Source organism: Schistocerca nitens, chromosome 8 (assembly GCF_023898315.1).
Source record: "Schistocerca nitens isolate TAMUIC-IGC-003100 chromosome 8, iqSchNite1.1, whole genome shotgun sequence".
In the NCBI taxonomy this organism is placed as follows: domain Eukaryota; kingdom Metazoa; phylum Arthropoda; class Insecta; order Orthoptera; family Acrididae; genus Schistocerca; species Schistocerca nitens.
This window is the reverse complement of record NC_064621.1, coordinates 238,673,062-238,700,727: the sequence shown is the minus strand read 5'-3', so window position 1 is coordinate 238,700,727 and position 27,666 is coordinate 238,673,062. Positions and strand designations below refer to the sequence as shown.

Below are 27,666 nucleotides of genomic sequence, written 5' to 3'. Positions count from 1 at the left end.
TCACGATAAAATAAGAGAAATCAGGGCTCGCACAGAAAAATTTAAGCGCTCTTTTTTCCCGCGTGCCGTTCGAGAGTGGAACGGTAGAGAAATAGCTTGAAGGTGGTTCATTGAACCCTCTGCCAGGCACTTTATTGAAAATACCAGAGTAATCACGTATATGTAGACGTACTGGTAAAAAATGATCGTCATGTCCAACAGCTGTATATGTAGCGGCAATGCCGCAAGTCTTAGGTTGCACTTGCTAACTCGTGTCCTCGCTCTCCTTTCATGGATGACATAGTGCACGTCTATAACAGATTGAGGTGACGAATTTTCAGTTAAATCGCCATCTTCGAAGACTGGCGCGTCGAGTCGCCTAGCGTACGGAGAAGAAGAGTTCGCAGATGACGTCATAAGCCATGCTGACGACCTTAAAACGAGTATACAGACCTCATTTGTGATGTACACTGATCAGCCAGAACATTATGACCACCGATTGACTATCAATAAAAACCTGTCCAGGCGATAGCAGCGTCACCTCAGGGAGAATGTCTGCTAGTCAGACAATCCGCAGTGTATGTAATGTCAGTGAGCTTGCTGTCCCTGTGTAGAATGGGAAGGCGCGCGATCTACCCGAGTTTGAGCGAGGGTAGATTCTGATGACCCAAAGGCTAGGCACGAGCATTTCGGAAACTTCAAAAATTGTCGACTGTCCAAAGAGGGTTCGGTGAACGTCTTCAAAACGTGGCGAAACCAAGGTGAAACCACATCCAGACGTCGTGGAGTTGGGCTGCCATCCCTCATTACACATGTCGGACGTCGTAGGCCTGGCAGACTGTTAAAACAGGATAAGAGTCAAACTGTCGCGGAAGTAAGATCAGACATTAATGCTGGGAAGAGTACAAGCATGTCTGAACACACAGTGCATCGAACACTCTTAACGATCGGCCTCCGCAGCCGACGACCCAAGCTTTTGTCAGTGTTAACACCACGACATGGCCAACTACGACTGAAATGGGCACGTGACCAACGGCAATGGACGTTGGCGTAGTGGGAGAGCGTTGCATGAGCTGATTAATCCTGGTGCCGATGGAAGGGCGCGAATCCGTCGTCTTCCAGGGTAAAAGCTCCTTGACACCTGTACTGCGGGACGGAGACAAGCTGGCGACCGATCCATTATGCTCTGAGGATCATTCACTTGGGCATCCATGGGTCCATTGGAGCTCGTGCAAGGCACCATGACAGCCAAGGAGTATCGTACACTACTTACAGACCACTTCCACCCCTCCAAGACCATCATGTTTCCCCGAGAGTACTGGCATTTTTCAGCAAGATAATACGCCATGTCATAAGACCAGAAGTGTGATACAGTGGTTCGAGAAACACAATGGAGAGTTCCAACTGTCGTGTTGGCCCACAAACTTGCGATATTCGAACCCAATCAAACACATCTGGATATTTAATTGAACGTGGCGACAGAGCTTATCGCCCCCCTCCCCCCCTCCACAGAATTTACGAGGATTAGGTGACTAGTGTGTGCAGATGCGGTGCCAACTCACTCCAGCGACCTACCAAGGCTTCATTGCTTCCATACCACGATGCGTCGCGCTGTTATCCGTGCCAAAGATGGACATACCGGCTATTCAATAGGTGGTCATAATGTTCTGCCTGATCATTGTATACTATGTACCATTGAACTGTTACCCTGTCGATAATCTATGCAACCCTTCGGAAGCAGAATACTGACTTTTAATGGTGCACTTTTTTCAGCCCACTGGTTGGATCTTGGATCTTCTGAAAGTAACTAGAATGTCACAGAGCTTATTTCAGTGGTGCCTGTGTGGTGCCGACATTAACCTTCTCTCACGGAATAAACCAATGTTTACGATTCTTTGTTGTTGTTGTGGTCTTCAGTCCTGGGACTGGTTTGATACAGCTCTCCATGCTACTCTAACCTGTGCAAGCTTTTTCATCTCCGAGTAACTTCTGCGACCTACATCCTTCCGAATCTGTTTAGCGTATTCATGCCTTGGTCTTCCTCTACAATTTTAACCCTCCGAGCTTCCCTCCAATACTAAATTGATAACCCCTTGATGCCTCAGAAAGTGTCCTACCAACCGATCCCTTCTTCTAGTCGCTTTGTGCCACAAATTACTCTTCTCCCAATTCTGTTCAGTACCTCATCACTAGTTACGTGATCCACCGATCTAATCTTCAGCATTTTTCTGTAGCACCAAAGTTCGAAAGCTTCTATTCTCTTCTTGTTTAAACTATTTATCGTCCATTTTTCACTTCCATACATGGCTACACTCTATAAAAAAGCTTTCAGAAAAGACTTCCTGATACTTAAATCTATATTCAATGTTAACAGATTTCTTTTCTTCAGAAACACTTTCCTTGCCATTGCCAGTATACATTTTGTATCCCCTCTACTTCGACCATCATCACTTATTTTGCTCCCCAAATAGCAAAATTCATCTACCACTTTAAATGTCTCATTTCCTAATATAATTCCCTCAGCATCACCTGATTTAATTAGGCTGCATTCCATTATCCTCGTTTTGCTTTGGTGATGATCCTCTTATATCCTCCTTTCAAGACACTGTCCATTCCGTTCAACTGCTCTTCCAGGTCATTTGCCGTCTCTGACAGAATTACAATGTCATCGACGAACCTCAAAGTTTTTATTTCTTCGCCATCGATTTTAATTCCTACTCCAAACTTTTCTTTTGTTTCAAATGGCTCTGAGCACTATGCGACTTAACGTCTGAGGTCATCAGTCACCTAGAACTTAGAACTAATTTAACCTAACTAACCTAAGGACATCACACACATCCATGCCCGAGGCAGGATTCGAACCTGCGACCGTAGCGGTCGCTCAGCTCCAGACTGTAGCGCCCAGAACCGCACGGCCAATCCGTTTCTTTTGTTTCCTTCACTGCTTGCTCAATATACAAATTGAATAACATCGGAGATAGGCTAAACCCTGTCTCATTCCCTTCTAAATCACTGCTTCCCTTTCGTGCCCCTCGACACTCATAACTGCCATCTGGTTTCTGTGCAAATTGTAAATAGCCTTCCGCTCCCTGTATTTGACCCCTGCCACCTTCAGAATTTGAAAGAGAGTATAGCACTCAACATGGTCAAAAGCTTTCTCTAAGTCTTCAAATGCTAGAAACGTAGGTTTGCCTTTCCTTAATATATCTTCTAAAATAAGCTGTAGGGTCAGCATTGCCTCGCGTGTTCCAACGTTTCTACGGAATCCAAACCTGATCTTCCCCGAGGTCGGCTTCTACCAGTTTTTACATTCGTCTGTAAAGAATTCGTGTTAGTATTTCGCAGCCGTGATTTATTAAACTGATAATGCGGTAATTTTCACACATGTCAACACTTGCTTACTTTGAGATTGGAATTAATATACTCTTCTTGAAGTTTGAGGGTATTCCGCCGCCGGCTGGAGTGGCTGTGCGGTTCTAGGCGCTACAGTTTGGAGCCAAGCGACCGCTACGGTCGCAGGTTCGAATCCTCCCTAGGGCATGGATGTTTGTGATGTCCTTAGGTTAGTTAGGTTTAATTACCTGCGTTGTATACGTTGAAGAGGCATGGAGACACTTGAAGGTTTCAGATAGATTATATAATAGTAAGACAGAGACTTAGGAGCCAGATTTTAAATTTTAAGACATTTCCAGGGGCAGATGTGGACTCTGACCACTGTTTATTGGTTATGAACTGTAGATTAAAAGAAACTGCAAAAAAGTGGAAATTTAAGGGAATGCGACCTGGATAAAGTAAAAGAACCAGAGATTGTCAAGAGTTTCAGAGAGAGCATTAGGGAACGATTGACAAGAACGGGGGAAAGATATACAGTAGAAGAAGAGTGGGTAGCTATGAGAGACGAAATAGTAAAGGCAGAAGAGGATCAAGTAGATAAAAAGACAAGGGCTAGTAGAAATCCTTGGGTAATAGAAGAGATATTAAATTTAATTGATGAAAGGAGAAACTATAAAAATGCAGTAAATGAAGCAGGCAAAAAGGAATACAAACGTCTCATAAATGAGATCGACAGGAAGTGCAAAATGGCCAAGCAGGGATAGATACTGCCCACAGGAAAATTAAAGAGATCTTTGGAGAAAAGAGAACCACTTGTATGAATATCAAGAGCTCAAATGGGAAACCAGTTCTAAGCAAAGAAGAGAAGGCAGGAAGGTGGAAGGAGTATACAGAGGTACTATGCAAGGGTGATGTACTTGAGGGCAATATTACCGAAATGGAACAGGTCGTAGGTAAAGATGAGTTGGGAGAAACGATACTGCGTGAAGAATTTGACAGAGCACTGAAAGACTTAAGTCGAAACAAGGCTCCGGGTGTAGACAACATTCCATTAGAACTACTGACAGCCTTGGGGGAGCCAACTCTGACAAAACTCTACCATCTGGTGAGCAAGATGTATTAGACAGGCGAAATACCAAAAAATAGCTCTGAGCACTATGGGACTTAACTTCTGGGGTCATCAGTCCCCTAGAACTTAGAACTACTTAAACCTAACTAACTTAAGGACATCACACATATCCATGCCCGAGGCAGGATTCGAACCTCCAACCACAGCGGTCGCGCGTTTCCAGACTGTAGCGCCTAGAATCGCTCGGTCGCTCCGGCCGGCCATTGTTGTCACACTACACACCAAATGGGAGTAATCATGTTCAACGGTATTGCATGTTCACAATGTCCTTAGAGACAGTTAAATCGTCCAGAGAGAATGTCTGCAGTATCAAGGGCTGTTAATAACATTGTCCTGTCGCTTATCACAAGACAAACTGTCATTTTCGACCGTGAACTGTTAGAGAATTAGCGCCCCAAAGGGATGGTTTCATTGACGCCTATATGCCGCCCGAGGCCTTTTTGAGTAGATTCTGAGCTATGGTGTATCTGAAATGTTTTTTATCGGCCACTCATAAGAAATCCGTGTGATTTCAACGTTGGCCGTAGCGATTCAGGCCTCGATCTCAGAGATGTCGAAAGAAGGAGTGAAATGTCGGTAAGATGGGTGTGACACGTTCACGGTAGCGTTGGGCAGAATTGTGCTGCAGTCTGGTGCCTATGTGGCATCATGATTCCACCTTGCGCCGCACATGAACTTCTGAGCTGTGGCCCTTTCTTAGCACGTGTCGACACTTTACTGTGTGGAGCGTCCCCAAGCCCGAGTATGACGTCATAGTGCATCACATTTGTGCACCGTTACAGAGGAAGGTTTTAGACACCTTTGAGTCAAATTTCAAACTTTTGCGTCGCAATGGGAGACAATAATGAGGTTTAGAAAAAATGATCCTTCAACTGTGATGCGCGGAGTAAATACTTTCAGGTTTGCCGATTTCATTCTAATTCTGTCAGAGACAGCGAAGGACGTGGAAGATTAGTTGAATGGAAAGATGGAGTTTTCAAAAGACTTTGTTAAATGAACATAAACAAAAATTATCCAAGAGTAATTAGGTGTAGGCAAATTAAATCACGGGTTCCTGAGGAAATTATATTATGGAAAGAGATAGCAAAAGTATTAGATCAGTTTGCCAGTAGAATAAAAGACTGTGGGTGCAGTAGAGAAGTAGTGTCATAGTCGAGACGGTGTAAGGAGATCCCCCACAAGCGCGCTGTGGCCAGCTTTCACTTGCGAAGTACTATTTGTGAGGGAGTAACCTTCTGTAGAGCTGCGACAACACTGAAGCGTTCCCATAGAGATGTTTATAGGCTCGGGTTACCTGTTTGGTTGAGGTAGACTCGCGGATCTGCCGCACCCAGCCCACTGCAACTGTCAGGGATCTTCTTACATCGCCTCCACTTTAGGAAATGGTTTCTAAAGGCATTTGTCTTATGTCGGGCCTTGAATGGAAGTGAAATGGCTCAAATGGTTCAAATGGCTCTGAGCACTATGCGACTCAACTTCTGAGGTCATCAGTCGCCTAGAACTTAGAACTAATTAAACCTAACTAACCTAAGGACATCACACACATCCATGCCCGAGGCAGGATTCGAACCTGCGACCGTAGCGGTCACGCGGTTCCAGACTGAAGCGCCTTTAATGCACATGATAAACAATTCAGATAAGACAACAGACACTTTCGAAATGAGTTGTTGTAGAAGAACACTGAAGATTAGTCGAGTAGATCATACAATATAATTAATGAAGAGATGCTGAATCTAATTGGAGAAATTAGAATTATCGCTCAACATGACAAACGAAGGGCTCATGTCATAAGACACATCCTGAAGTATGAAGGTATTATGAGTTTGGTAATAGAGGGAAGAGTTGGGGAGAGAGGGGGAGAGGGAAAATAAAGTTGTATGGGGAGAATCACGGCTTGACTATAGTAAGCAGAAACCTTTCTGGACAAACATTCTTGTGAAGAGAGAAAGGAATCCATTCTCCACTATACCTTCGCTCCTAATAGCGTTAGTGCACCAAGCGGTGTAGGAGATCTCCTGAGGACATGTTGACAAATTAAAGCTATGGGGGTGGATCATAAGTTGCCACATGATAGCTGTCGACCACTAAAGGGTCATCTTCTGGTTGAACACTCAATTTCCACATATTAGTTTTCAAAAACATTTGCTTTGTATAAAGAGTGAAAGTTTTGTTCCAGAAACCTACAAGGCAGCTTCACTCCGCCAGTCTACTGAATCTTCTCTGTGCTTGCAGGTGCTGGAGGCTCGCGACCTGCCCGTGAAGGACATGATGGGCAGCAGCGACCCATACGTCAAGGTCTACCTGCTGCCGGACCGCAAGAAGAAGTTCCAGACCAAGGTGCACCGCAAGAACCTCAACCCCATTTTTAACGAGACCTTCATCTTTAGGTGAGGAATCAACTATTCTTTGAACTCAAAATTTCATATTGACTTTATCTATTATATCAATGTGCGACAACCCTCAGGCCGCATGCAGTCTGCGATACCACTTTGTATGCCCATAGAGCCATAATTAGAGGTCCGCGCCAGCGCGAATATATCTACAGATTTTTACAATAATAATTACGCTGAGGCTAGAAGATAAAGGACAGTTTCAGTATTATGATTTTTGCCTTTCTGAATTACATGGAGCAGATAATAATAATTATACTTTTAAGTCAGTATTACAAGGGGCGTTCAGTAAGTAATGTAACGGTTTATTTTCTGAAAGCAAGTCGGTTTTATTCAGGATTCCAATACACTATATTATTCCCCACTCTTTTGGCTAAAAACCCCTATTTTATAACACACTCTCCATTCAGTGCGACGGCCTTACGTCACTTTACTGGAAGGACCTGTATGCTCGCATGGTACCACTCTACTTGTCGACGTCAGAGCCAACATCTTGCTCCATCAGTAACCTCTCCATCATGACGTACTGCTTTCGGCGGAGTGAATCGTTCACTGTGCCAAACAGATGGAAGTCGGAAGCTGCGAGATCCTGGCAGTAGTGTGGATGACGAAGAACAGTCCAATGAAATTTTATGAGCTCCTCTAGGGTCCGCGGACCTGTGTGAAGCCTTGCGATGTCAGGGCGAAGGAGATATTAGTTTGCATTTTTGTGACGACACTCTGCGAAGCTCTGGTTTGCGACGAAAAGAAACAGCTCTCTGCTTGGGACGCACCTACGTTACAGACACCATTTTGAAGGCTACGAATAGCACCGCCAACTACTGGAACTTCATGAAACTAAAAGGGCTGAAGTGACGTAAAGAATTTTCTAACACGCTGCATCCAATGGCATCTTCGCTACGTGGCCTGGCCTCTGTTTGTCTTATACATTATAAATAATGTTCTGCCCAAAATTAGTGAATCTATCAACGTTTGTCTTAAATATACTCAAATACATATCCAACGATCACAGGCCCTGCAGACTAAGCGCTGCTACGACAAACTGCCTCCATTCCTTGATGTTTGGTGCTCGGTTCGTCCAGGAGTGTTCAGAGCTGCCTGGTCCTTCACTAGGTCGTCCATTCAGCGCTTTCTTCCTCGTCCAATCGGGCATCTGGTGTTTGGTTTCCATCAAGTGCCTTCTTCACCTGTCTTTCTTCTGGCATATGATCTACTTGGCCAGCCCACTGAATTCTTTTGCGCTTCATCTTCTGTAGGATTGTTGGTTGTTGCGCCAAAAGAGAGATTTATTCGTTCTTCCTCCTCCTCCTCCACTCTCCTTTTCTATGATCGGTCCCTCTATCTTCCTCATTACTCTTCTTTTAAGTATTCACAGTTTTTTTTTCATTTTCTCATTTGGTCATGACAAAAAAGGAAAAGCTATAGCATTTGAAAGAAGAGTAACGAAGAAGACATGGGGCCGATCTTAGATAATGGAGAATGGAGGAGGAGGAAGAACAAGATGATCTACTTCTCGATGCAAAAACCAGCAGTATACGTGTACAAAATGCAACACATATCACATTGAGAGGTGTAGGACATTAAAATTATTTAACATTGTGGTGAATTTGAATTAAAGTACCTTTCACAAAAAAAAAACTATATAGCCAATATTTAACAGATTTATTTGTAAAGAAATGACCAACTGTCACTAAGTGTGGTTTCCACAGTGGTGGAACTGAAGTACAGCTTATACTTTATGGTCTGATGGTGGCCGATGTCGGCCGAATCTGGGCATTTCGTTAGAAATGTGAGGGTCATTTGGAAAGTAATGCTTTCTTTCTTTATTTTTATTTTACAAGAAAAGTACTTGCCTGTGCGATAAACATCACGGTCCTGCTTTCTCAGCCACTGGCGCACAAAAATTTTCAGGGTATCCACTTCTTCAAAATGGCGCCCCGATGAGCTTCTTTGATTGGACCGAACAGATGGAGGCCTGAAGGTGCAACAGAGTGGATGAATAGTTTTCCTCGCCATTTTATTCTGGTCATTCAACGTTTTCGGTGCACAGTATCTGCGCGTCTTGGAGTTGGTCAGTCAGTGTATAATGGTCATCGAACTGCCATCACCGATGGATAACTGGCGACATAACTCATCTATTGTTACCCAAGGGTCTGATGATTTGGTCGACACGCTGGATGTTGCGTGACATCACTGCATTTGCTGTCTGGCTGCTCTGTGTTGCATCAGCTAACACTGTTTGCCCTTCAGCTTCTCTACAGCTACGAATTGAGCGTTTCATCTTCTGCAGTAGAGAATTCAATCACAGAACGCTGCCTTGTACTTACATCAATGCTGACCGTTTCATAACGTACACAATGCTGCCATCGTTTGATGAAGGGTGCTGTCCCGAGAGTGGGCGGTAGAAGAAGTGCACCAAATTCATGAGTACTACACTGCCATCAAATTAGAAAGTTTTATTTTCTGACTGGCCCTTGTAAATGTGATTGTGCCGGATAATTAATTATTTTAAAAACAATTAATCACTGTGATCACCAGCCCAACAGAAATGTCGTTCTTGCCACATAATGTTTAACAGTATGCAATATGTGACAACTTGTAGCACGACTTCAACTGACTTCCCATTGTGGGGAGCTGTCCCGCAAATAATTTCACAAAATGTGGCTCAGTAATTACGATAGAAGATATAAACATAAGAAATGTATCAAGAATGTGACAGGCTATGTTATATTAGAGTGTGGTCATGGTCGGCCTCTGCGTTGTTAGTTCATGGATTCTAAACTACGAGTCTGGCTTAAGCAGACGAAAAATCAACATTCGAATTCCACTGTACCGGACGGGATAAAATTGTCTACAAAATTTGAATACCTGCGGATGGTGAGGACAGAAGACTTGCGAATGCGGCACGTATTATAGGCTCACTTCTCTTATATGCGTAGACCTCTGGCCATCAGAGTTGTGGTCACGACACGTGGAGCAAAACTATTACAGTTTTTTTTTATATACAAGGCAATAAATATCCAAACACTCCTCCACACAGCACCAGCATTTTTCTTGCACCTATAATTATTTTACATCAGTTAACATTACTTCGAAGAACACATTTTTCATACACCACTGTCGTACGTGGCCAAATTTGGTCGCTCATAAAGTTGTGAAATTTTGTTCTAATTTAGATATCTTTCGGAGTTAGAATTTGGATTCATTATTCAGAGCATCTAAATTCGGGGCGTTTCTAAACAGCATAAATGCATCGGAACCTATTGATGGCCGATTTTTAGTCCCATACAAGTAGATTGAGGTGTATCTTAGACATCAAAATTTCCAGACAAAAAATATTCAGTCAGCTTTGTGCATCAGCTACGGGTACCGCACAATGTTCAAAAACATCACAAATCTTTTTTGGCAACGTGAAACATATTCGTCCATTTTTGAAAACAAATTTCAAAATGTATCGATTTTCTTCTCCATTTTCTCCCAGCTTCAAGATAGATAATATTTCCTTGACTACACTGCACTTAGGTAATCTCAACACGGAGCATTCTTCCTACAATCATGCGATCCCAAAATCATCTAATGCAGAATACTATTCAACTTTCTCTACAGTACTTTATGTTGTGTTCTATCTTTTTCTTATATATCAGTGATACGGACTCGCACATGTAAATTATTTCCTCTGCAGTTTCAAAAAAGCCTACTGAGTTTAAGTTGAGATTTTCATGGGAGCATCAGTTTAAATTTTTCTTACTGTTCAAGTTTCTTCATGTCTGAGTTAACACTCGGCTTACATATAGCGAAAATATCATACCAGTCGATATTATACTTTTTTCTTCGTAGGTCAGATTAGATTTTAGAAACATTCAATATGTTTGCCCTATTTTTACAATTTTTACTCCTTACACATCTTCCATTACCAAATTCACTATTTCTTGATACCTCAAGATGTATCCTATCAACCAATACTTTTTCAGTCAAGTTGTCCCGTAAATTTCGTCCTTCCGCAATTCTGTCGAATACTTGTTCATTAGTTACTCTATGTATCCGCATAATCTTCATCATTCTTCTGTGGCATAACATTTCAGTGGCTTCTAATCTCTTCTTGTGTGATCCTTTAATCGTTCACTTTTCACTTCCATACAAAAATACATTCCAGATAAATACTTGCAGGAAAGACCCCCAAACACCTAAATTTGTATTCACTGTTAACATAATCCTCATTTAAAAAATGCTCTGTTTGGCACGGGCAATCTCCATTTTAGATCCTCTCTAGTTCCGCTATCGTAAGTCCCTTTGCTGCCCAAATAGCAAACCGCATCTACTACTTTCAGTGTCTCATTTTCTAATCTAATTTTCTCAGCATCTCCTGATTTAATTCGACTACATTCCATTGCCCTTGTTTTGCTTTAGTTACTGTTCATCTTTCAGTCCTTTTTCAAGACACTATCCATTTCGTTCAACAGCTATTCGAGGTCCTTTGCATCTTTGACAGAATTGCCATGTCATCGGCCAATAGAAAAAGTTTTAGTTTTGCTCCGTTTCCTATTTTCTTTTTAGTTTCCTTTACTGACTGCTCAATGTAATAATTGAATGACATCGTACGTAGACTACAACCTTGTCTCACCCCTTCTCTACCACTGCTTCCTCCTTATAACTACAGTCTTGTTTCTGTACAATTCCAAACAGTGTCTTTTAGTCTAAATTATAAGAAAATTACTCTAAAATGATGTAAACATTGATTTGCCTTTCTTTAATTTGTCTTCTAGTATAAGTGTTATGCTCAATATTGTCTTTCATGTTCCTAACATTTCTCTAGCACCCGAAATTACCTGAAATTCAATATACACTAACTTTCACTTTTGTCAACCACCTATCGTAGGCTGGAAAAGAAGTTATTTATTTCCATTATTGATGTAGATTAAACTTACCCTCGTGAAAAAACGGTTTATACGAGGAGCTAAACTATAGCCTTTCTTTTCTCCTGTATTTATTATTATAAACCGCCCACAATTTCCTCTAACGAGTGAAAGTTCCATACCGTGAACCCTCGACGAATCTTACAGACGTGAATGAAACATTGAACCGTTACATTTTGTAATCAAGGTTGATGGTGGGGATGTGGGTCAACAGAAAGTCCTAAGCTAATCGTAACATCGATAAGAATAAAACTTTTAGTTGATAACTGAAATCTACTGGGTGCCTAAAATTTACCTTTACATCAGCAAACAAATTTTCTGACCTTTAATCGGTGAGAAAGAGGACACAAATATTTTTCACCAGATTTTCCAGGTTAAGAAAGTCATTAATTCAGAAAAGGTTACGAAATTAATATCTTCTGATCTTTCGAAAGGACCTATCTGATTTAGACGTACAAAGGAGAGCTTTTTGAGCTGCGAGTAGCGACAGTGAAACGTAACTGCGAGTTGCCTAACCTGTAGGCGACAGCATCTTCACGTGTAACTGGACAACAGGACAGCGGTTAATCTTGCAGTTACGTAGATTACGGAGGGAATTTACGGTTCTTGAAACATAAACGTCGCTATATACAGATTGTTTCAGGAGGATGAAATTCTAGTAATCAGGTGATTCATCGTCTAATCTTAATATTTTCCGGAAGATGGATCTACAGAAATGGCCATGTTTCTCGGCTGCTCAGGTCCCCGGACTTCAGATTTTCATCTCTGGCGATGGTTGAAAGTCGAAGTCTACAAAGAAAAAGTAAACAAAGTAGACGATTTGATCGCTCGGGGTATGAACGCTGCTGTCATAAAAGAACGCTAAGACGACGTCAGAAGAACGGACAAGTGGTTATCAGGAACATCTGAAAGTGCCTTGAAGTCAGAAGTGGAATTTATGAAAATCGACTTTGAACTTATTCATTTGCTTTTGCCTCACACCTTCTGTGGTATTAGTCTGGGTTACAGTCTAGCAGCTGTATCTGTGTAATGTTAACCGGAGTGTTTTGTCGAATTAGTCTATGCTACTACTTCTAATAATATCTACGATAGTGTGCTGAATATTTTATTCTGTTCTCAATATCGGTTGAGGTATTACGTGACGATAATGATGATGATGATGATGATGTTTGGTTTGTGGGGCGCTCAACTGCGCAGTCATCAGCGCCCATACAAAGTCCCAATTTTTACACAGTCCAATCTAGCCAGCGTAACGAATTATGATGATGAAATGATACGGACAACACAAACACGCAGTCCCAGAGCAGAGAAAATCCCCATCCAGGCCGGGAATGGAACCCGGGACCCCGTGATCCAGAGGCAGCGACGCCAGCCACTAGACCACGAGCTGCGACTGATATTACGTGCCGTGCACATCACTCCGTCGACTTTCCCGCTTCGCTGACGCACGTTGCAACCCCCTGCCGTTAGAGGGCTCCGAACTGTAGCGCGTAACATGATGTGTAACGCAAGTATGTCGGTGAGGGGGAAACAGCGTGCTGTAATTAAATTTCGAATCCAAACAGTTCGTCAACACATGGACCGTCTTCTCCTTCAATATGACAACCCCAGACCACACACGAGCGCTACAACACCTGCAACAATCCTATGCCTTGGGTTCACTGTCATCGATCATCATCCATACAGTCCTGACCTGGACCAACCGACTTTTACCTGCTTGCAAAACTCAAAGAAGACCGAGAATTTCACTTTGATAATGATGAAGTGGTGCAAGCAGAGCTGAGGCTGTGGCTCCGTCAACAAAGTCAATCGTTCTAGAGGACGGTATCAACAAACTGGTCTCTCGTTGGGAGAATTGTGTTCGTCGTCAGGATGACTGTTGAGAAATAAGTATGGCAAATGGAAAATAAAGATGTAGAATGTTAGTAACGTTTGTGCTTTTTAATAAGCTTTAAGAGTTTTCACATAAAAAAATTCGGACGCATTACTTTGAAGCACGCCCTCGTACAATTCCTCTAGAAACACAAAGTATTTTAGAAATTGTTACTGTTACCCACTGTGTACGGTCTCTCACTGGAAAAACTCTCGCCAACATGGCGCCTACCACTGGGCCAATTGCGGAGAACACTGATCACATTACTTGGACTATAATTTCGATGCACCAGAAGAGTGACGACTGTGAGGCTGAGGTATCTTCCTGGGTCGCATGTCAGGGCTCGATTCTAGCAAGAAAGAGAATAGCATCGTAGTTGGTACTGTTCCTATTGCAACCCTGAACTCAAGTTCCTAAAGAAACAAGGTCATTTCACAAGTGAGTTGCAAGAGAATCTCACTGATTTGTTTTATTGCCCTTACCAGAATGGTCTTCATCGACCTCCACTCCTTCCGCACTCCCCCCCCCCCCTCCCGCCACCCTCTCGCCACAAACCAGAGGTACCCTTGAGCTCATGGCTTCCTGTTTCGTAAAGAACTCAACAGTCATCCTCATTTAAATGAAAATTGGTAGTTATAAAATGAAACGAATTACATCAACATTAAAATGCGCAAAAAAAAGCAATACTTCTGTACATCTCAAATAGCATTATTCTATTTCTATACCTCTAACGTCTCTGCAACACACCGAAAACCTTCATGTTAATTTTAGAACCTATGAATTAATAATTTATACGATAATTAAAATATTACATTTCAGTTTAATCAAGTGTTTCTGTATTGTGGTCAGGCAATTATTTTTAAATTTCTAGAGGTTACGGCGCAAATTCAAAGTTTGTGGCAAATGAGGTACATTTCTCATTTTTTTGTCATTTATATGATCCCTCCATTTTTGCAAAACTTCACACGATCGAATCGCGTTTGTTTACTTTCTGTGTCTTAGTGCGAGAAAGCTTCGTCTCAGTCCACTGCGAGAACTTGGCCGAATAAGTACCTAGAACAGTCACGTGCCAATGTTCTTCAAGCAGACGCCTTTTTCCAGTTCTCCAGCGTAATTTCGTCGTGCAGATGATCCTCAGCGTCTAACGAAGCACACCTCTGTATCTTGCAGTGTTCCGTACGACGACCTCCGCCACCGGTACCTGCAGTTCTCCGTCTACGACTTCGACCGGTTCTCCCGCCACGACCTGATCGGGCAGGTGGTCCTCAAGGGCCTGCTCGACAGCGTCGACCTCCTGCAGGAGATGGAGTACACCATGAACATCCTCTGCGCGCCGCAGGTCAGTCACTGCAAGCACTGCATACAAATTTATCTTCCAGTACTAAGTGATACCTAATGGCGACATGCCAATAGTCGGTTCATTGCAGTCATCGTATTCAGACGCCGAACGGCAGACGCAAAGTCACAGAATTGTCGAGATGTTGTGGGGTGTCTGTTGTGCTGTTTTGCATACACCTATGATGCTAAAGTCCGACCTCGGGTGACTACAGAGAAGGAAAGCACCCCATATGATCATGCAAATTAATTAAAATAAATGATCATGTCGCGGAACGGAAACGTCTTACTGAATGGTAATTAATAACGTTGGGCCCAATCAAACATGGGAATATGGATACCACGCCACGCACATAGTCAAATTAATGACAGGAGGGATCATCTTTCTACATATAAAACGCAATGTCTTGACTGAGTGACTGACTGACTGACTCATCATCACCCAGCCAAAATCGCTAAGGATAGAAATTTGGAGAAAGTGTGGAGCTTATACTGTAGACGTAGTTTAAGAAGAGGCTTTTCGAAATTCCAACCCTAAGGGGGTGAAATAGGGGATGGAGGTTCTTTTAAAAAAAATCGCGACTAACGTAATTTTGGAGCTAGACCTACGAAAATTGGTATTTGGTTTCTCGGTCAGCGTTTTTTGAAATTCAGTCCTACGGTGGTAAAATAGAGGGTGAAAGTTTTTTTTGAAAATATATTGTTATTAAAAAACTACTAAAGCATTTTTAAAGCTACATCTATGAACATTGGTATTTGACTTCACGGCTACAAATAAAAAATACGTGTTCCAGTGGTTTTGCAAACTGAACCCCCAAGGAGGTGGGATAGAGGAGTAGATTTTTATGAAAATTTTTACTAGGAAAGCATTTTTAAAGCTAAATCTGAAAATTTAAATTTGGCTTCTCAGTTAGAAATAAAAAATAAGTGTTTCACTGTTTTTGAAAATTCAACCTCTATGGGGTGAAATGGGGAATGAATGTTTTTATGGAATTAGTTCACTGTGAAAGCATTTTTAAAGCTAAATCTTTGAAAATTGGTCTTTCACTTCGGGGTTAGAGATGAAAAAACATATGTTTCAGCATTTTTGTAATGCAGCCACTATGGGGGTAAAATAGAGGGTGAAAGTTTTTTCAAAATGAATAATTGCTAAAGAACTACTTAAGGAATTTTAAGACTAATCTATGACGGGTGGTATCTGACTTTTCGGTTAGAAATAAAACAAATGGTGTTTCAGTGAAATTCAGTCCCCAAGGAAGTGCAATAGGGAATGAAAATTTTTAAGAAAATATTTCGTTACATTAAAAAAAATTAGAGCTAAATTCATGAAAATTGATATAGCACTTCTCGGATAGATATAAAGAAATACTTTTTAGAGGATGAAAGTTGCTATGGGAACATCCCCAAAAGAACGGAAATGTCATGATTAACAAAACTTTCGGACTCCAGCTACCAGAACCGCACTTTGGTCAGAAGTGCATTCGAAAAGACCATGTTTATATGGCCTTAACTAGCGTGGAAAGCTTAGAAGCTGTTTCAGTTTGTGAAAAAAATAAAAATTCGATTAAATAAGAACTGTACACCATCAACAACTTATTTTATATAATAGCCACGGTCTCCAACCATGTCGATATATGACAAAACTGCATTAAAAAAATCTCTGTATGCCATACAGCCTAAGCGAGCGGAGAAGCGGGCGCTGAGCTAGTCTATATATATATAATAGAAACAAGCGGTCACTATAACAGTCAGATTTATTATCTTAAAATGAAATACATGAGTTACCCACAGAGATAAACAATTGATCATTTAATACTTGGACAAAGGGTTCTAATGGTACAAGTTGGTGGACACGATAAATTCAAAGTTATCCCGATAACACACAAATACGACCAGTGACTGAACGCATGTTTAGTAAAGTTCAAGATGAATGCGGATAAATAGTATCGAAAACCAGTGAGATCACCAAAGCGCGTACTGAAAGCAAACTAGCTAGCGGCGGAGTATTAAAACGGAATAAGCGGCTTCTGAAGGGAGTAAACTAATATCGCGTCTCTACTGAATCGTTGAATGCAGCGATGGTGCATCTCACCACACTCGCAACGTAATGTGTATGGCAGTGGCAATAGTGGCTTGATATCCAGAGTTCGGCTCTCTTTCTGTCCTTAGAACTCTAGTGGAAACATTCCTCTGCGACCTCAATGCTCACCTCATCAGTCGTCCAGCAATAAGTCTTCACTCCATGATCTCCCAGGTCAAGAGGTACTCTTCCATCCCCTAACATGAAATCATTACCAATCCATCGCTCAGTATCAAGTCATTACTGTCCAAAGGCGTGAAACGAACTGAGCTCTTTCTGGACGCTCTGTAACTTAACTGCTTTTCGCCGGAGGAGGAACTCACCGTTCAGTGGTGGCAGACATTGCGAATTCTGTCCAGCAAAACCCAAGTAAAGATGATAAACAGTCTCCTAGTTTAGCTTAATTTTGCTGTTTCCGACCAATAATGCTCTGAGGTGGGGAGCGAGGCAGAAAATCTCTCCCCTAATTGGCACCATTTTCAAATGGACCAATGAGAAGGCTGACATATAGGCACGGCTGGGAATCTGCGTGCTCTGCGGAAAATAGCAGTAAGAACCAACCAAATCTCCGGATTCTAAAACTTAAACCGAACGTATTTCGTGGCGTTGCCGCTAAGGTAACGTACACTCATGAGCCGAAACACAGTGACCACCCGCTTATTAGATTGTTTGTCCATCTTTGCAACAAAATACATCACTGATTCTGCTTATCAGGTATACGACAGTTTGTTGGTAGATTTGTGGAGGTATGTGGCGTTAGATGTCTACCCACAGCTCATGTAATAACACGTAAATAACGGGCAGCTGGTATGCGTACGCGGTTATGGCGCCCGATAGCGACCTAGATGGGTTCCATAGGATTTCCAACCAGGGAATTTAATCGCCGAGACATTAACGTGAGTTTTCTATAATTCTCCTGCAACCACTGTAGCACAGTCCTGATTCCGAGACATGGAGAATTATACTGTCGAAAGATTACATCGCTGTCGTGAAAGACATCAAGCATGAAGGAATACAGGTGGTTCGCAGCTGTCAGCGTGTCTTTGATAACTACCATTGGTCCCATGCAAGCGAAGGTCTCACAAAGCATAATACCGCTCCCACCAACCTGCGTCCGTGGCGCACTCCACGTTTCGAGCCGCCTTTCAACTCGATGACGGAGTTCGTGGCGTAGCAAAAACGTGATTCACCCGAAGAACCGACATGTTTCCATTGAGCGGCGTTCGAATCCCAATGGTTTCGTAGCCCCTGCAAACGTAGCTAGAAATGTCATTGGGTCAACATGTAAACACACAGGGGTGGTCTGCTGCAGAGCTCCATGTTCAATAGTGTTCGATGAACAGTGTGCTCCGAAAACTTGTACGTGCACCAGAATTGTGCTCTTTCGGCAGAGATGCCACAGGTTACCAGTCACCATATATCCTACTTTACAGAGCAGGCAAGCCTCCGAACCCCATTTTCTGTGAACAGTCGTGAACGTCCAACCACTTAGCGCCTAGTGGTTGTTTGACTGCCCTTCTATCTCTTTCGTTAGATGCTCACGACAGTAGCAAGTGAACATTCGACCTGTTTCGCCGTTTTCGAGATAGTCGTCCACAGGCTCTCCGTAATAATAACCTGCCCTTTACCGAAGCCACTTTCCTCAATGAACTTCATCTTTTGCAGCCCATGTCTTCGCTAGGGAGGGTCCCCGTCCGTGTCTGCTTCGCTTACATACTTTCGTTACCGCGTTCCGTGCCCGCAACGCCACCAGGCGGTATCCAACGCCGCTAAACTCTAGGAAGCGACACTAGGCCAGAAACTTCTTATCATACAACTGTATATAATCTGTCGTTTCTGAACACTGTTAGTTCTTATGTAAAACGTTTGACTGAACTTATCTCCGACTCTGGCGAGCTTTCGGTACCTATAATGATTTGACCTTCAGTGCTTTCTATTAACACTTGGAGCTTTGATTCTTTCCCAACACAGCTGCGACAATTTACAAGTACTGGTTGTTGCTCTGTCAATCATTTTCCTGAGTTTTTTCTGCACGCTTTAAGACTGAAGCCCTGTCTGTACTTTCCCGACACTCTCTAACTAAAAAACCTCCCGGTCTGTTCTTTTTCGTATTAGTATCCACCAGGCAAGCTCTGCACATCCTAGAGGTTTTTAAGGGAAAGTCCTGTATGCAGATGTTCTAGAATCAGACATACAGCTGCAAATTACACTTTTCCAAGGGATACAGTAACTTCCAGCTTAAAATAAACATACGAAAATAATTTGCACCCATCATCATGTCTTCCGTAGTTCGTGTTAGTTGATTGGGAACCTCTTCCTCAATACTCTTTTGACTACAGAAGATCGCTACGTACGGCAACTTACGTAATGGAAGAAAATGTGAACCACCACTCTCAGTGAGCTGGTCAGTGTGGCTTACGTGTATTGTTTGTCCACAAGCCGTGGAGGGTCATTTCCAGACCAGACAGTGCAAACGTTGTCACTTTAGGCAAGAAGGGTTTTCAGCACAGGAAGCTGGTCGCCGAAGTGGTGTACACTACAGCGACATCATTCGAACATTCAGCCGCTATCAACAGGACAATGGTCGTCCCCATACAGCACAAATGTCTGCTTGAAGGTGACCAAGATCCCGGAAACTGTTTCCGATAGAACGACATGTGTGGGAGCATCTTGGACGTTAAAGGTGTCTTAGTGCCAGTATATTGGACATGAAGAAACTGTTACAACAGTAGTGGACCAGGTTGCCCGAGGAGAAGACATAACGGCTTTGTGACGGAGAGGGTGCAGTGTCATACTGATAAGTGGACTCATGCTGCTAAGTTCTTTGTCAATACGGTTTGCTGCTGTAATCAGTGAAATATCACATGCCGTCTTAATCCGTGAAGTTTCATTTTGTTTCCTTCTTCCTTTCTGAGTGCTTCACTTCTGTCGTCAGGCTATGTATTTCACAGTAAATTATGCTTCTTCTTTCGTTACCTGTTGTAAGCCCGCACACGTTCTTAAATATTCAGATGGTACAAAACTTTTTGGCGTTTTCATGATATTGGTTATAAAGAGAACTGTTGTGACCACGAGAATAACCATGGAAGTGAAAAAAAAGAAGGGAGTTGTCATTGCGTCACAAACTTGAATCCGACGTCCGCCATCTTATGTAGCCCAAAAACATTAGGTTCACCGCATTTATTCTTCCGTGGTTCACTGCGGTGCTAGTTCCCCGTGACGTCACTCTGACGTGTCCTTGCCCAGTTTCGACTGTTGGGGATTTCTACTGACTTTCGTGATCGTATCCCAAATAGCGTCTGGTGCTTTGATTGTGTAGAGACGCAGTTGTTTCATCAAAAATGCCAGCTTGCGTCTTTTAGCTGTACACTAATCGATCCCATCATAATCTAAAGTTTAAAGGAATCACATTTCATTCGTAAGTGGAGCCGTTCAAGAAATATTTTCTTTTGTATGCATTAGTTATGCTTTTGCTTTTTACTTTTGTTCTAGTGCTTTTATTTGTGTCAGTTGACTTTAGATTTCCTATCAGTTCTGTTCCGGTGATACTTCAATAACCATTCACTCTGTCGACATGCACAGTATACGATAACATGCCTTGCTTCTTTCTTCATTGCACACGTTTATGGCCTAACAAAGAACGCAACGTTTTTTGCAACTGTGAACATTAAAAATGTCGTGCATACGAGTTGAAAACTGAAAATCTGACGAACAAGAAGCAGTACCAGTAAGCAAACAAGTATTGGTTTCGGAGTTCAGCTTCATTTGCTATCGATACAAATACAGTAGGAGTGGAATTGAATGGATTACGAAGGTATTCTTTTCACATCAGATCCTTCTCTCCTTGGTTACTTCAAATATATCAACGAAAAGCAAGCTACATTAACGAGCACAAATGTGTCGTATTACTAGGGCAAATACGCATTCAAGAACAGAAAAACGTTCGAAATTGTCTTCCTGACACTATGTTATTCAGAGCACTGTAATTGTTAGTATTTAAAACGGCTGTTGAGTGCACACAACTGAAATATTGAACAAGAAGCAATCGTAAACAGTAGTCTGCTAATGTTTTGAAGTATTTAGAATGGCGGCCCAACCCACTCTGACTTCAAAACAACGTATAACTGAAGTTTAAAGCGTCATCTCCCTTCTTTGTTACCTCCATGAGAATGACGAACTCCACTGGCTCAGAATCTGCTACAGGCTTTACCGGTAGACCACATTTGAACTGTTTATATGTGTAATTCTCTTGCGAACAGGGCAGTGATTGCTATACGTGTTTTTATTGTTGACAATAATGGGAAAATTGGGGGCGTGGAACCAGTTTTAGCCGGCCGAAGTGGCCGTGCGGTTAAAGGCGCTGCAGTCTGGAACCGCAAGACCGCTACGGTCGCAGGTTCGAATCCTGCCTCGGGCATGGATGTTTGTGATGTCCTTAGGTTAGTTAGGTTTAACTAGTTCTAAGTTCTAGGGGACTAATGACCTCAGCAGTTGAGTCCCATAGTGCTCAGAGCCATTTGAACCTGTTTTCGGTACACAGCCCACTTCTCTTGAAGGTTGAAGGGCATAAAGGGGGTCACAGCAAGGACGCCCATACCGGGGGCAAGGGGGTCCGAACGCCCCACACCCATAACACCCAGGCAACGGAAAAAATATACTGTAACCAGGAACTGTTCTTTCAATAAATTGACTGAAAAGTCGGTATTACGTGGATTTTTAACTAAGCCTTACTGGAATTGTTTTGGCTACTTAAAACTGGATATTCGTCTCCCAAAGTATTAAAAATACTTCGTTCCTTAAGGTCTATCCCCTTTCCCCCCACCCCTCTTAAAAACCATCTTATGGGCGCTCTTGGGTCACGGAAACTTACATCCTCGTCCGACAGACGGATCACCAACAAAAGTGTGACTTCTCCTCACTCCACAAGGCACCACGAAGATAGTTGGAAGTTACGGCTTTGGTATAGAGCGTAATGGTGAAGAACTGTACGCCACCACCTCTCCTGCCCTTTGCCGGCCAAATAATAGCAATAATAATTGTTCACCACCAAGATTCGAGCAGACTTCCTTCGGGCTGTGTGTCAGCGAAGAAGACTACGTCGGTAGCGTTGATTCTGGAGATGGGTGCTAGAGCAAAGCGTCCAGTTATTTTTTCGGCGAAAAACTTTCACGTTCATTAGTAGGACGACAGCAAAAGAAAATCAATAGAAGAACTCTACCAAAAAAATTAATTGTTGATGTCGATATACTTAAGTTGTACCAGACCTTGAGATCTCCAAGTATGAAGATGATGCATAGGGAGTGCCTGTGAGTCAACATACAGGTAGAAGGTTTAATCCTTATATGAGCCATGTGCGAAATCGAGTTGCTTGCCAATTCAGAGTGATCTTTAAGGATCCTCCCTTAATTTTCAACATTGCAAATATTAATTTTAAATGGAACTGCTTTATGAGTGTAAACCAATTCATATGCAATGTGCACGCATGAAGTTCAAGAGAGAAATCTTCACATATATTGTCAATTTTCACACATATTGTCAATTATTTACGTAACTTGCAAATAACGTCAATGTCAGGGGCGGCGATAGCTGCCTGGTCTTAATACACCTCATTAGGTCCTGGGTTGCTGACACGCCAGACCGTAATAACTTTGTTTCCAGATTATGATGTTTTATTTCCATTTAACCTTAATCAATCCATGGTCACAAAAACTGCCCCAAATCTCAAGGCAAATATAAATTCGGAATGTACATTGAAGTTAAGAAGCGATCCATTGTCTTTGTAACCACAACCAAAGACTTTCATATCCTGTTCACTCTCTCCGATACAAAACTGGTCTGACGCAATTGGCGAAAAGCAGGAACAGTTTATAGGATGTAACGGGCATAAGTGCTAACTTAATATGTACACACATCAGTATATTGATTGTTTTTTCTCTGAATTAAACAGTCTTCCACCAAATACATCACATAATTTACTACATAATATTTTCTGCACGGTCGTACCTGCACCACTAAGTGAACTATGCTTACATCTACATCTACATCCATACTCCGCAAGCCACCTGACGGTGTGTGGCGGAGGGTACCCTGAATACCTCTATCGGTTCTCCCTTATATTCCAGTCTCGTTTTGTTCGTGGAAAGAAGGATTGTCGGTATGCTTCTGTGTGGGCTCTAATCTCTCTGATTTTATCCTCATGGTCTCTTCGCGATATATACGTGGGAGGGAGCAATATACCGCTTGACTCTTCAGTGAAGCTATGTTCTCGAAACTTTAACAAAAGCCCGTACCGAGCTACTGAGCGTCTCTCCTGCAGAGTCTTCCACTGGAGTATTGCTCTTCTGAGGTTGCGCAGAGTTTGGCAATACACTATCATCTCCGTAACGCTTTCGCGATTACTAAATGATCCTGTAACGAAGCGCGCTGCTCTCCGTTGGATCTTCCCTATCTCTTCTATCAACCTTATCTGGTACGGATCCCACACTGCTGAGCAGTATTCAAGCAGTGGGCGAACAAGCGTACTGTAACCTACTTCCTTTGTTTTCGGATTGCATTTCCTTAGGATTCTTCCAATGAATCTCAGTCTGGCATCCGCCCTACCAACGATCAACCCTATATAATCATTCCATTTTAGATCACTCCCAATGCGTACTCCCAGATAATTTATGGAATTAACTGCTTCCAGTTGCTGACCTTCTATTTTGTAGCTAAATGATAAGGGATCTATCTTTCTATGTATTCGCAGCACATTACACTTGTCTACATTGAGATTCAATTGCCATTCCCTGCACCATGCGTCAATTCGCTGCAGATCCTCCTGCATTTCAGTACAATTTTCCATTGTTACAACCTCTCGAACACCACAGCATGATCTGGAAGAAGCCTCAGTGAACTTCCGATGTCATCCACAAGGCCATTTATGTATATTGTGAATAGCAACGGTCCTATGACACTCCCCTGCGGCACACCTGAAATCACTCTTACTTCGGAAGACTTCTCTCCATTGAGAATAACATGCTGCGTTCTGTTATCTAGGAACTCTTCAATCCAATCACACAATTGGTCTGATAGTTCATATGCTCTTACTTTGTTCATTAAACGACTGTGGGGAACTGTATCGAACGCCTTGCGGAAGTCAAGAAACACGGCATCTACCTGTGAACCCGTGTCTATAGCCCTCTGAGTCTCGTGGACGAATAGCGCGAGCTGGGTTTCACACGACCGTCTTTTTCGAAACCCATGCTTGATTCCTACAGAGTAGATTTCTAGTCTCCAGAAAAGTCATTATACTCGAACATAATACGTGTTCCAAAATTCTACAACTGATCGACGTTAGAGATATAGGTCTATAGTTCTGCACGTCTGTTCGACGTCCCTTCTTGAAAACGGGGATGACCTGTGACCTTTTCCAATCCTTTGGAACGCTACGCTCTTCTAGAGACCTACGGTACACCGCTGCTTACAGTATAGACTAATCCTTTTGCGTCCACATGTCACATTTCACCAACTGACGTATTGCCCTTGGGAAAAATAAACATTAATTGTTTGCTCTTGGCACATGTATTTGGTGATACTGCCCAACCTAAAAACATTCTGTTGCTAATTGCTATAATTTAGTCTGCAAATAATACTGGCATAATGCTGTTCAGTACACTGTCCTCAGTCACCAGTAAAAATATCTGCACTTATACCAGTTACATCCTGAATAGCTTGCGGATTGTTCTGGAAGCTTCCAAAAAGATCTATAAATCAAATTACTATCAGGTAACTTCCGTTTTTAAGTTTTGTAGTCTTTTAGACTTAAAGTTTATTTGCTCCAAATGTAAACTCTTTTAGAGATTTATGAAATTAACAGCTAATATCAGTACTGTAAAATTAGAGTAAATATTTCTAAAGTTATTAGCTTTACATTAAGTACGAGGGCTATCCACAAGGTACATTACGTTTTGTATTTAAAAATAAATAAAGTATTTTAAAATTTTTTATTATATACAGATGAAAGCCACACTTAAATACTACTTTTCTACATAGTTGCCATTTAAATTAAGGCACTTATCGTAGCGATGGACGAGCTTGGAAATTCCTTCGTCGTAAAATTCGGCCGCCTGCGCCTTCAACCACGTGGTTACCTCTTCTTGAAGCTGTGCGTCCTCATCAAAACGCTGCATAGCCAACCACTTCTTCATTGCTGGGAATAAGTGGAAGTCGCTCGGTGCCTGGTCGGGACTGTACGGCGGATGAGGAAACAACTCCCACTTAAAAGATTCGAGAACTTCACGAGTGGCATTTGCCGTGTGGGCCCGGGCGTTGTCGTGAATCAGCAAGATCTTTGAGCCCAACTTTCCCCTGCTCTTGTTTTGTATTGCTCTTCTGAGGTTGCGCAGAGTTTGGCAATACCTTTGAGAGTTTATTGTAGTGCCTCTTTCCAGGAAATCCACAAAAATCACATCTTTTCTGTCCCAAAAGACAGTCGCCATCACCTTCCTTGCCGACATTGTTTGCATGCATTTCTTGGGTTTTTGGGGGGAATTTATGTGCCCCCACTGCATTGACTGCAATTTTGTCTCGCAGTTCACATGATTAACCCATGTTTCGTCACCAGTAACGATGCGATCGAGTAATGAGTCGCCATCTTTCTCGTAAGCGTCCAAAAACGTTAACGCTGCAGCCATTCGCTGATTTTTGTGAATCTCTGTCAAGACTTTTGGTATCCATCTTGCAAAAAACTTGTGGTAACTAAGCTTTTCGGTAATGATTTCGTGCAACAAACTTCGTGAAATTTGTGAAAAACTCATAGAGAGTTCCGTTATTGTGAAATTACGGTTTTCACGGACCGTGGCATCGACTTTTTCGACAAGTTCGGCAGTCACTATGCTGGGTCTTCCATTTCGCGCTTCGTCGTGAACGTTAGTTCGGCCATTTTTAAATTTTATGACCCATTGACGCACTCCACCTTCAGTGATTATGTTGTCCCCATACACTTCACAAATCTGCTGATAGATTTCTATCGGTGTACAGTTTTTTGCAGTCAGAAACCTTACTACAGCACGCGCTTCACACTTCGTGGCATTTTAATTAACGCTGACATTTCAAACTGTCACAGTAACTCAACGGAGTACAGCACGAACCTCTCACTAGCACGGCAGGATTCCGACTGAGCGACAGAATGCCATGACACCAAGATGGCCGCGCTAGCCCCGCCCCTAACGGACACAAACGAAAACGTAATGTACTTTGTGGATAGCCCTCGTATATACCTTAATCGGATATCGATTGTATATCAGTAACAGAATAAATGGTAACAATTGTCTTGAATGACTTTAAAATGACTTTACAAAATAAGAATAAGTGATATTAATCTACTATACACACTTTTACTAACAATTATAAATTCTCACGGTATATTATCGTAGCTTAAGTAACTTCGATATACGTGTAAACGGAAAAATATACATGTGGCAAAGTTACGCCCGAGTTCTAGAAAACTTTATAAACGTCCAGACTCTTCGATTGAATATTTTACAAATGAAAGTAGGTTCAAATGTGTCCAAAAAACAGATGGTATTGCAGATTTGTGTTGAAGGGATAAATTCCTACAGCACTTGATATATTACACATGGTTACTGCCTTCAACGTTTAAGTTCTAACAAGTGCTCAAACTAACCGAAAAATGGCTTGATATGATTTGTTGTTAAAAGCAAACAAGCTGCTGTCACGGCTCACGAGGTGCTTTGATCGTCTTGAAAGAACATCACTGGCAGTCGTGGGCAAACAACACGACTCGTTTAACGCTGGGGGGAGCGCAGACTCCGGAGTACAAAGAAGCCTGCTATCTGTACCGTCGCGACAGCCCTACAGTCTTCTGACGTCTCGCGGCTTGGCATCTCAAAGCAGTGATATCCAGAGAGATAGTCAGGAAAGGCTCCGCCTTCCTCGCCACCAACCATTTTGCGGTGTTTCCCAGCGCTCACCATCTTGTAATGTGGGGAACCGCATTGCTCGTTGCTCTCACACAAGTATACTTATGGTTTCCCTAAATCGCTCTAGGCAACTGTCGGGAAAAGCGCACGGCCGATTTCCTTCCGGCTCCATCTCCTTTTGAATCATCTGCCTTCTGACTGGTTTGATGAGGCCCACCACGAATTCCTATCCTGTGCCAACCTCTTCATCTCAGACTAGCACTTGCAACCTACAGCCTCAATTTTTTTGCTGGATGTATTTCAATCTCTCTCTTCCTCTGCAATATTTACCTTCTACAGCACACTCAAGTACCATGGAAGTTATTCCGTGATGCCTTAACAGATGTCCTACTACGCTGTCACTTCAACTGTCAGTGTTTTCCATACATTCTTTTCCTCGACGATACTCCAAAGAGTTTCCTCATTCCTTACCTAATCAGTCCACCTCATTTTCGACATTCTTCTGTAACACCACATCTCAAACGCTTCGATTCTTTTCTTTTCTGGTTATCCCACAGTCAGTGTTTCACTGACGTACAATGCTGAGCTCAAAACGTACATTTTCAAAAATGTCTTCCTCAAATTAAGGCCTATGTTTGATACTAGTAGACTTCTCTTGTACAGGAATGCCCTGCTCTTTTTGACACTGGTAGTCTGCTTTCTACGTCCTCCTTA

The 27,666-nt window shown here is 42.4% G+C and overlaps 1 protein-coding gene across 1 annotated transcript in view; it reads left to right on the top strand.

Moving 5' to 3' along the window:
• Positions 1 to 27,666, top strand: part of LOC126199498 (synaptotagmin-10-like) — a 582,178-nt gene that overhangs the window by 271,266 nt on the left and 283,246 nt on the right. The window contains exons 4-5 of the mRNA XM_049936421.1: positions 6,674 to 6,828; positions 14,788 to 14,956. Coding sequence (XP_049792378.1) covers positions 6,674 to 6,828; positions 14,788 to 14,956 — 324 coding nt within the window. The remainder of the gene's footprint in view (positions 1 to 6,673; positions 6,829 to 14,787; positions 14,957 to 27,666) is intronic.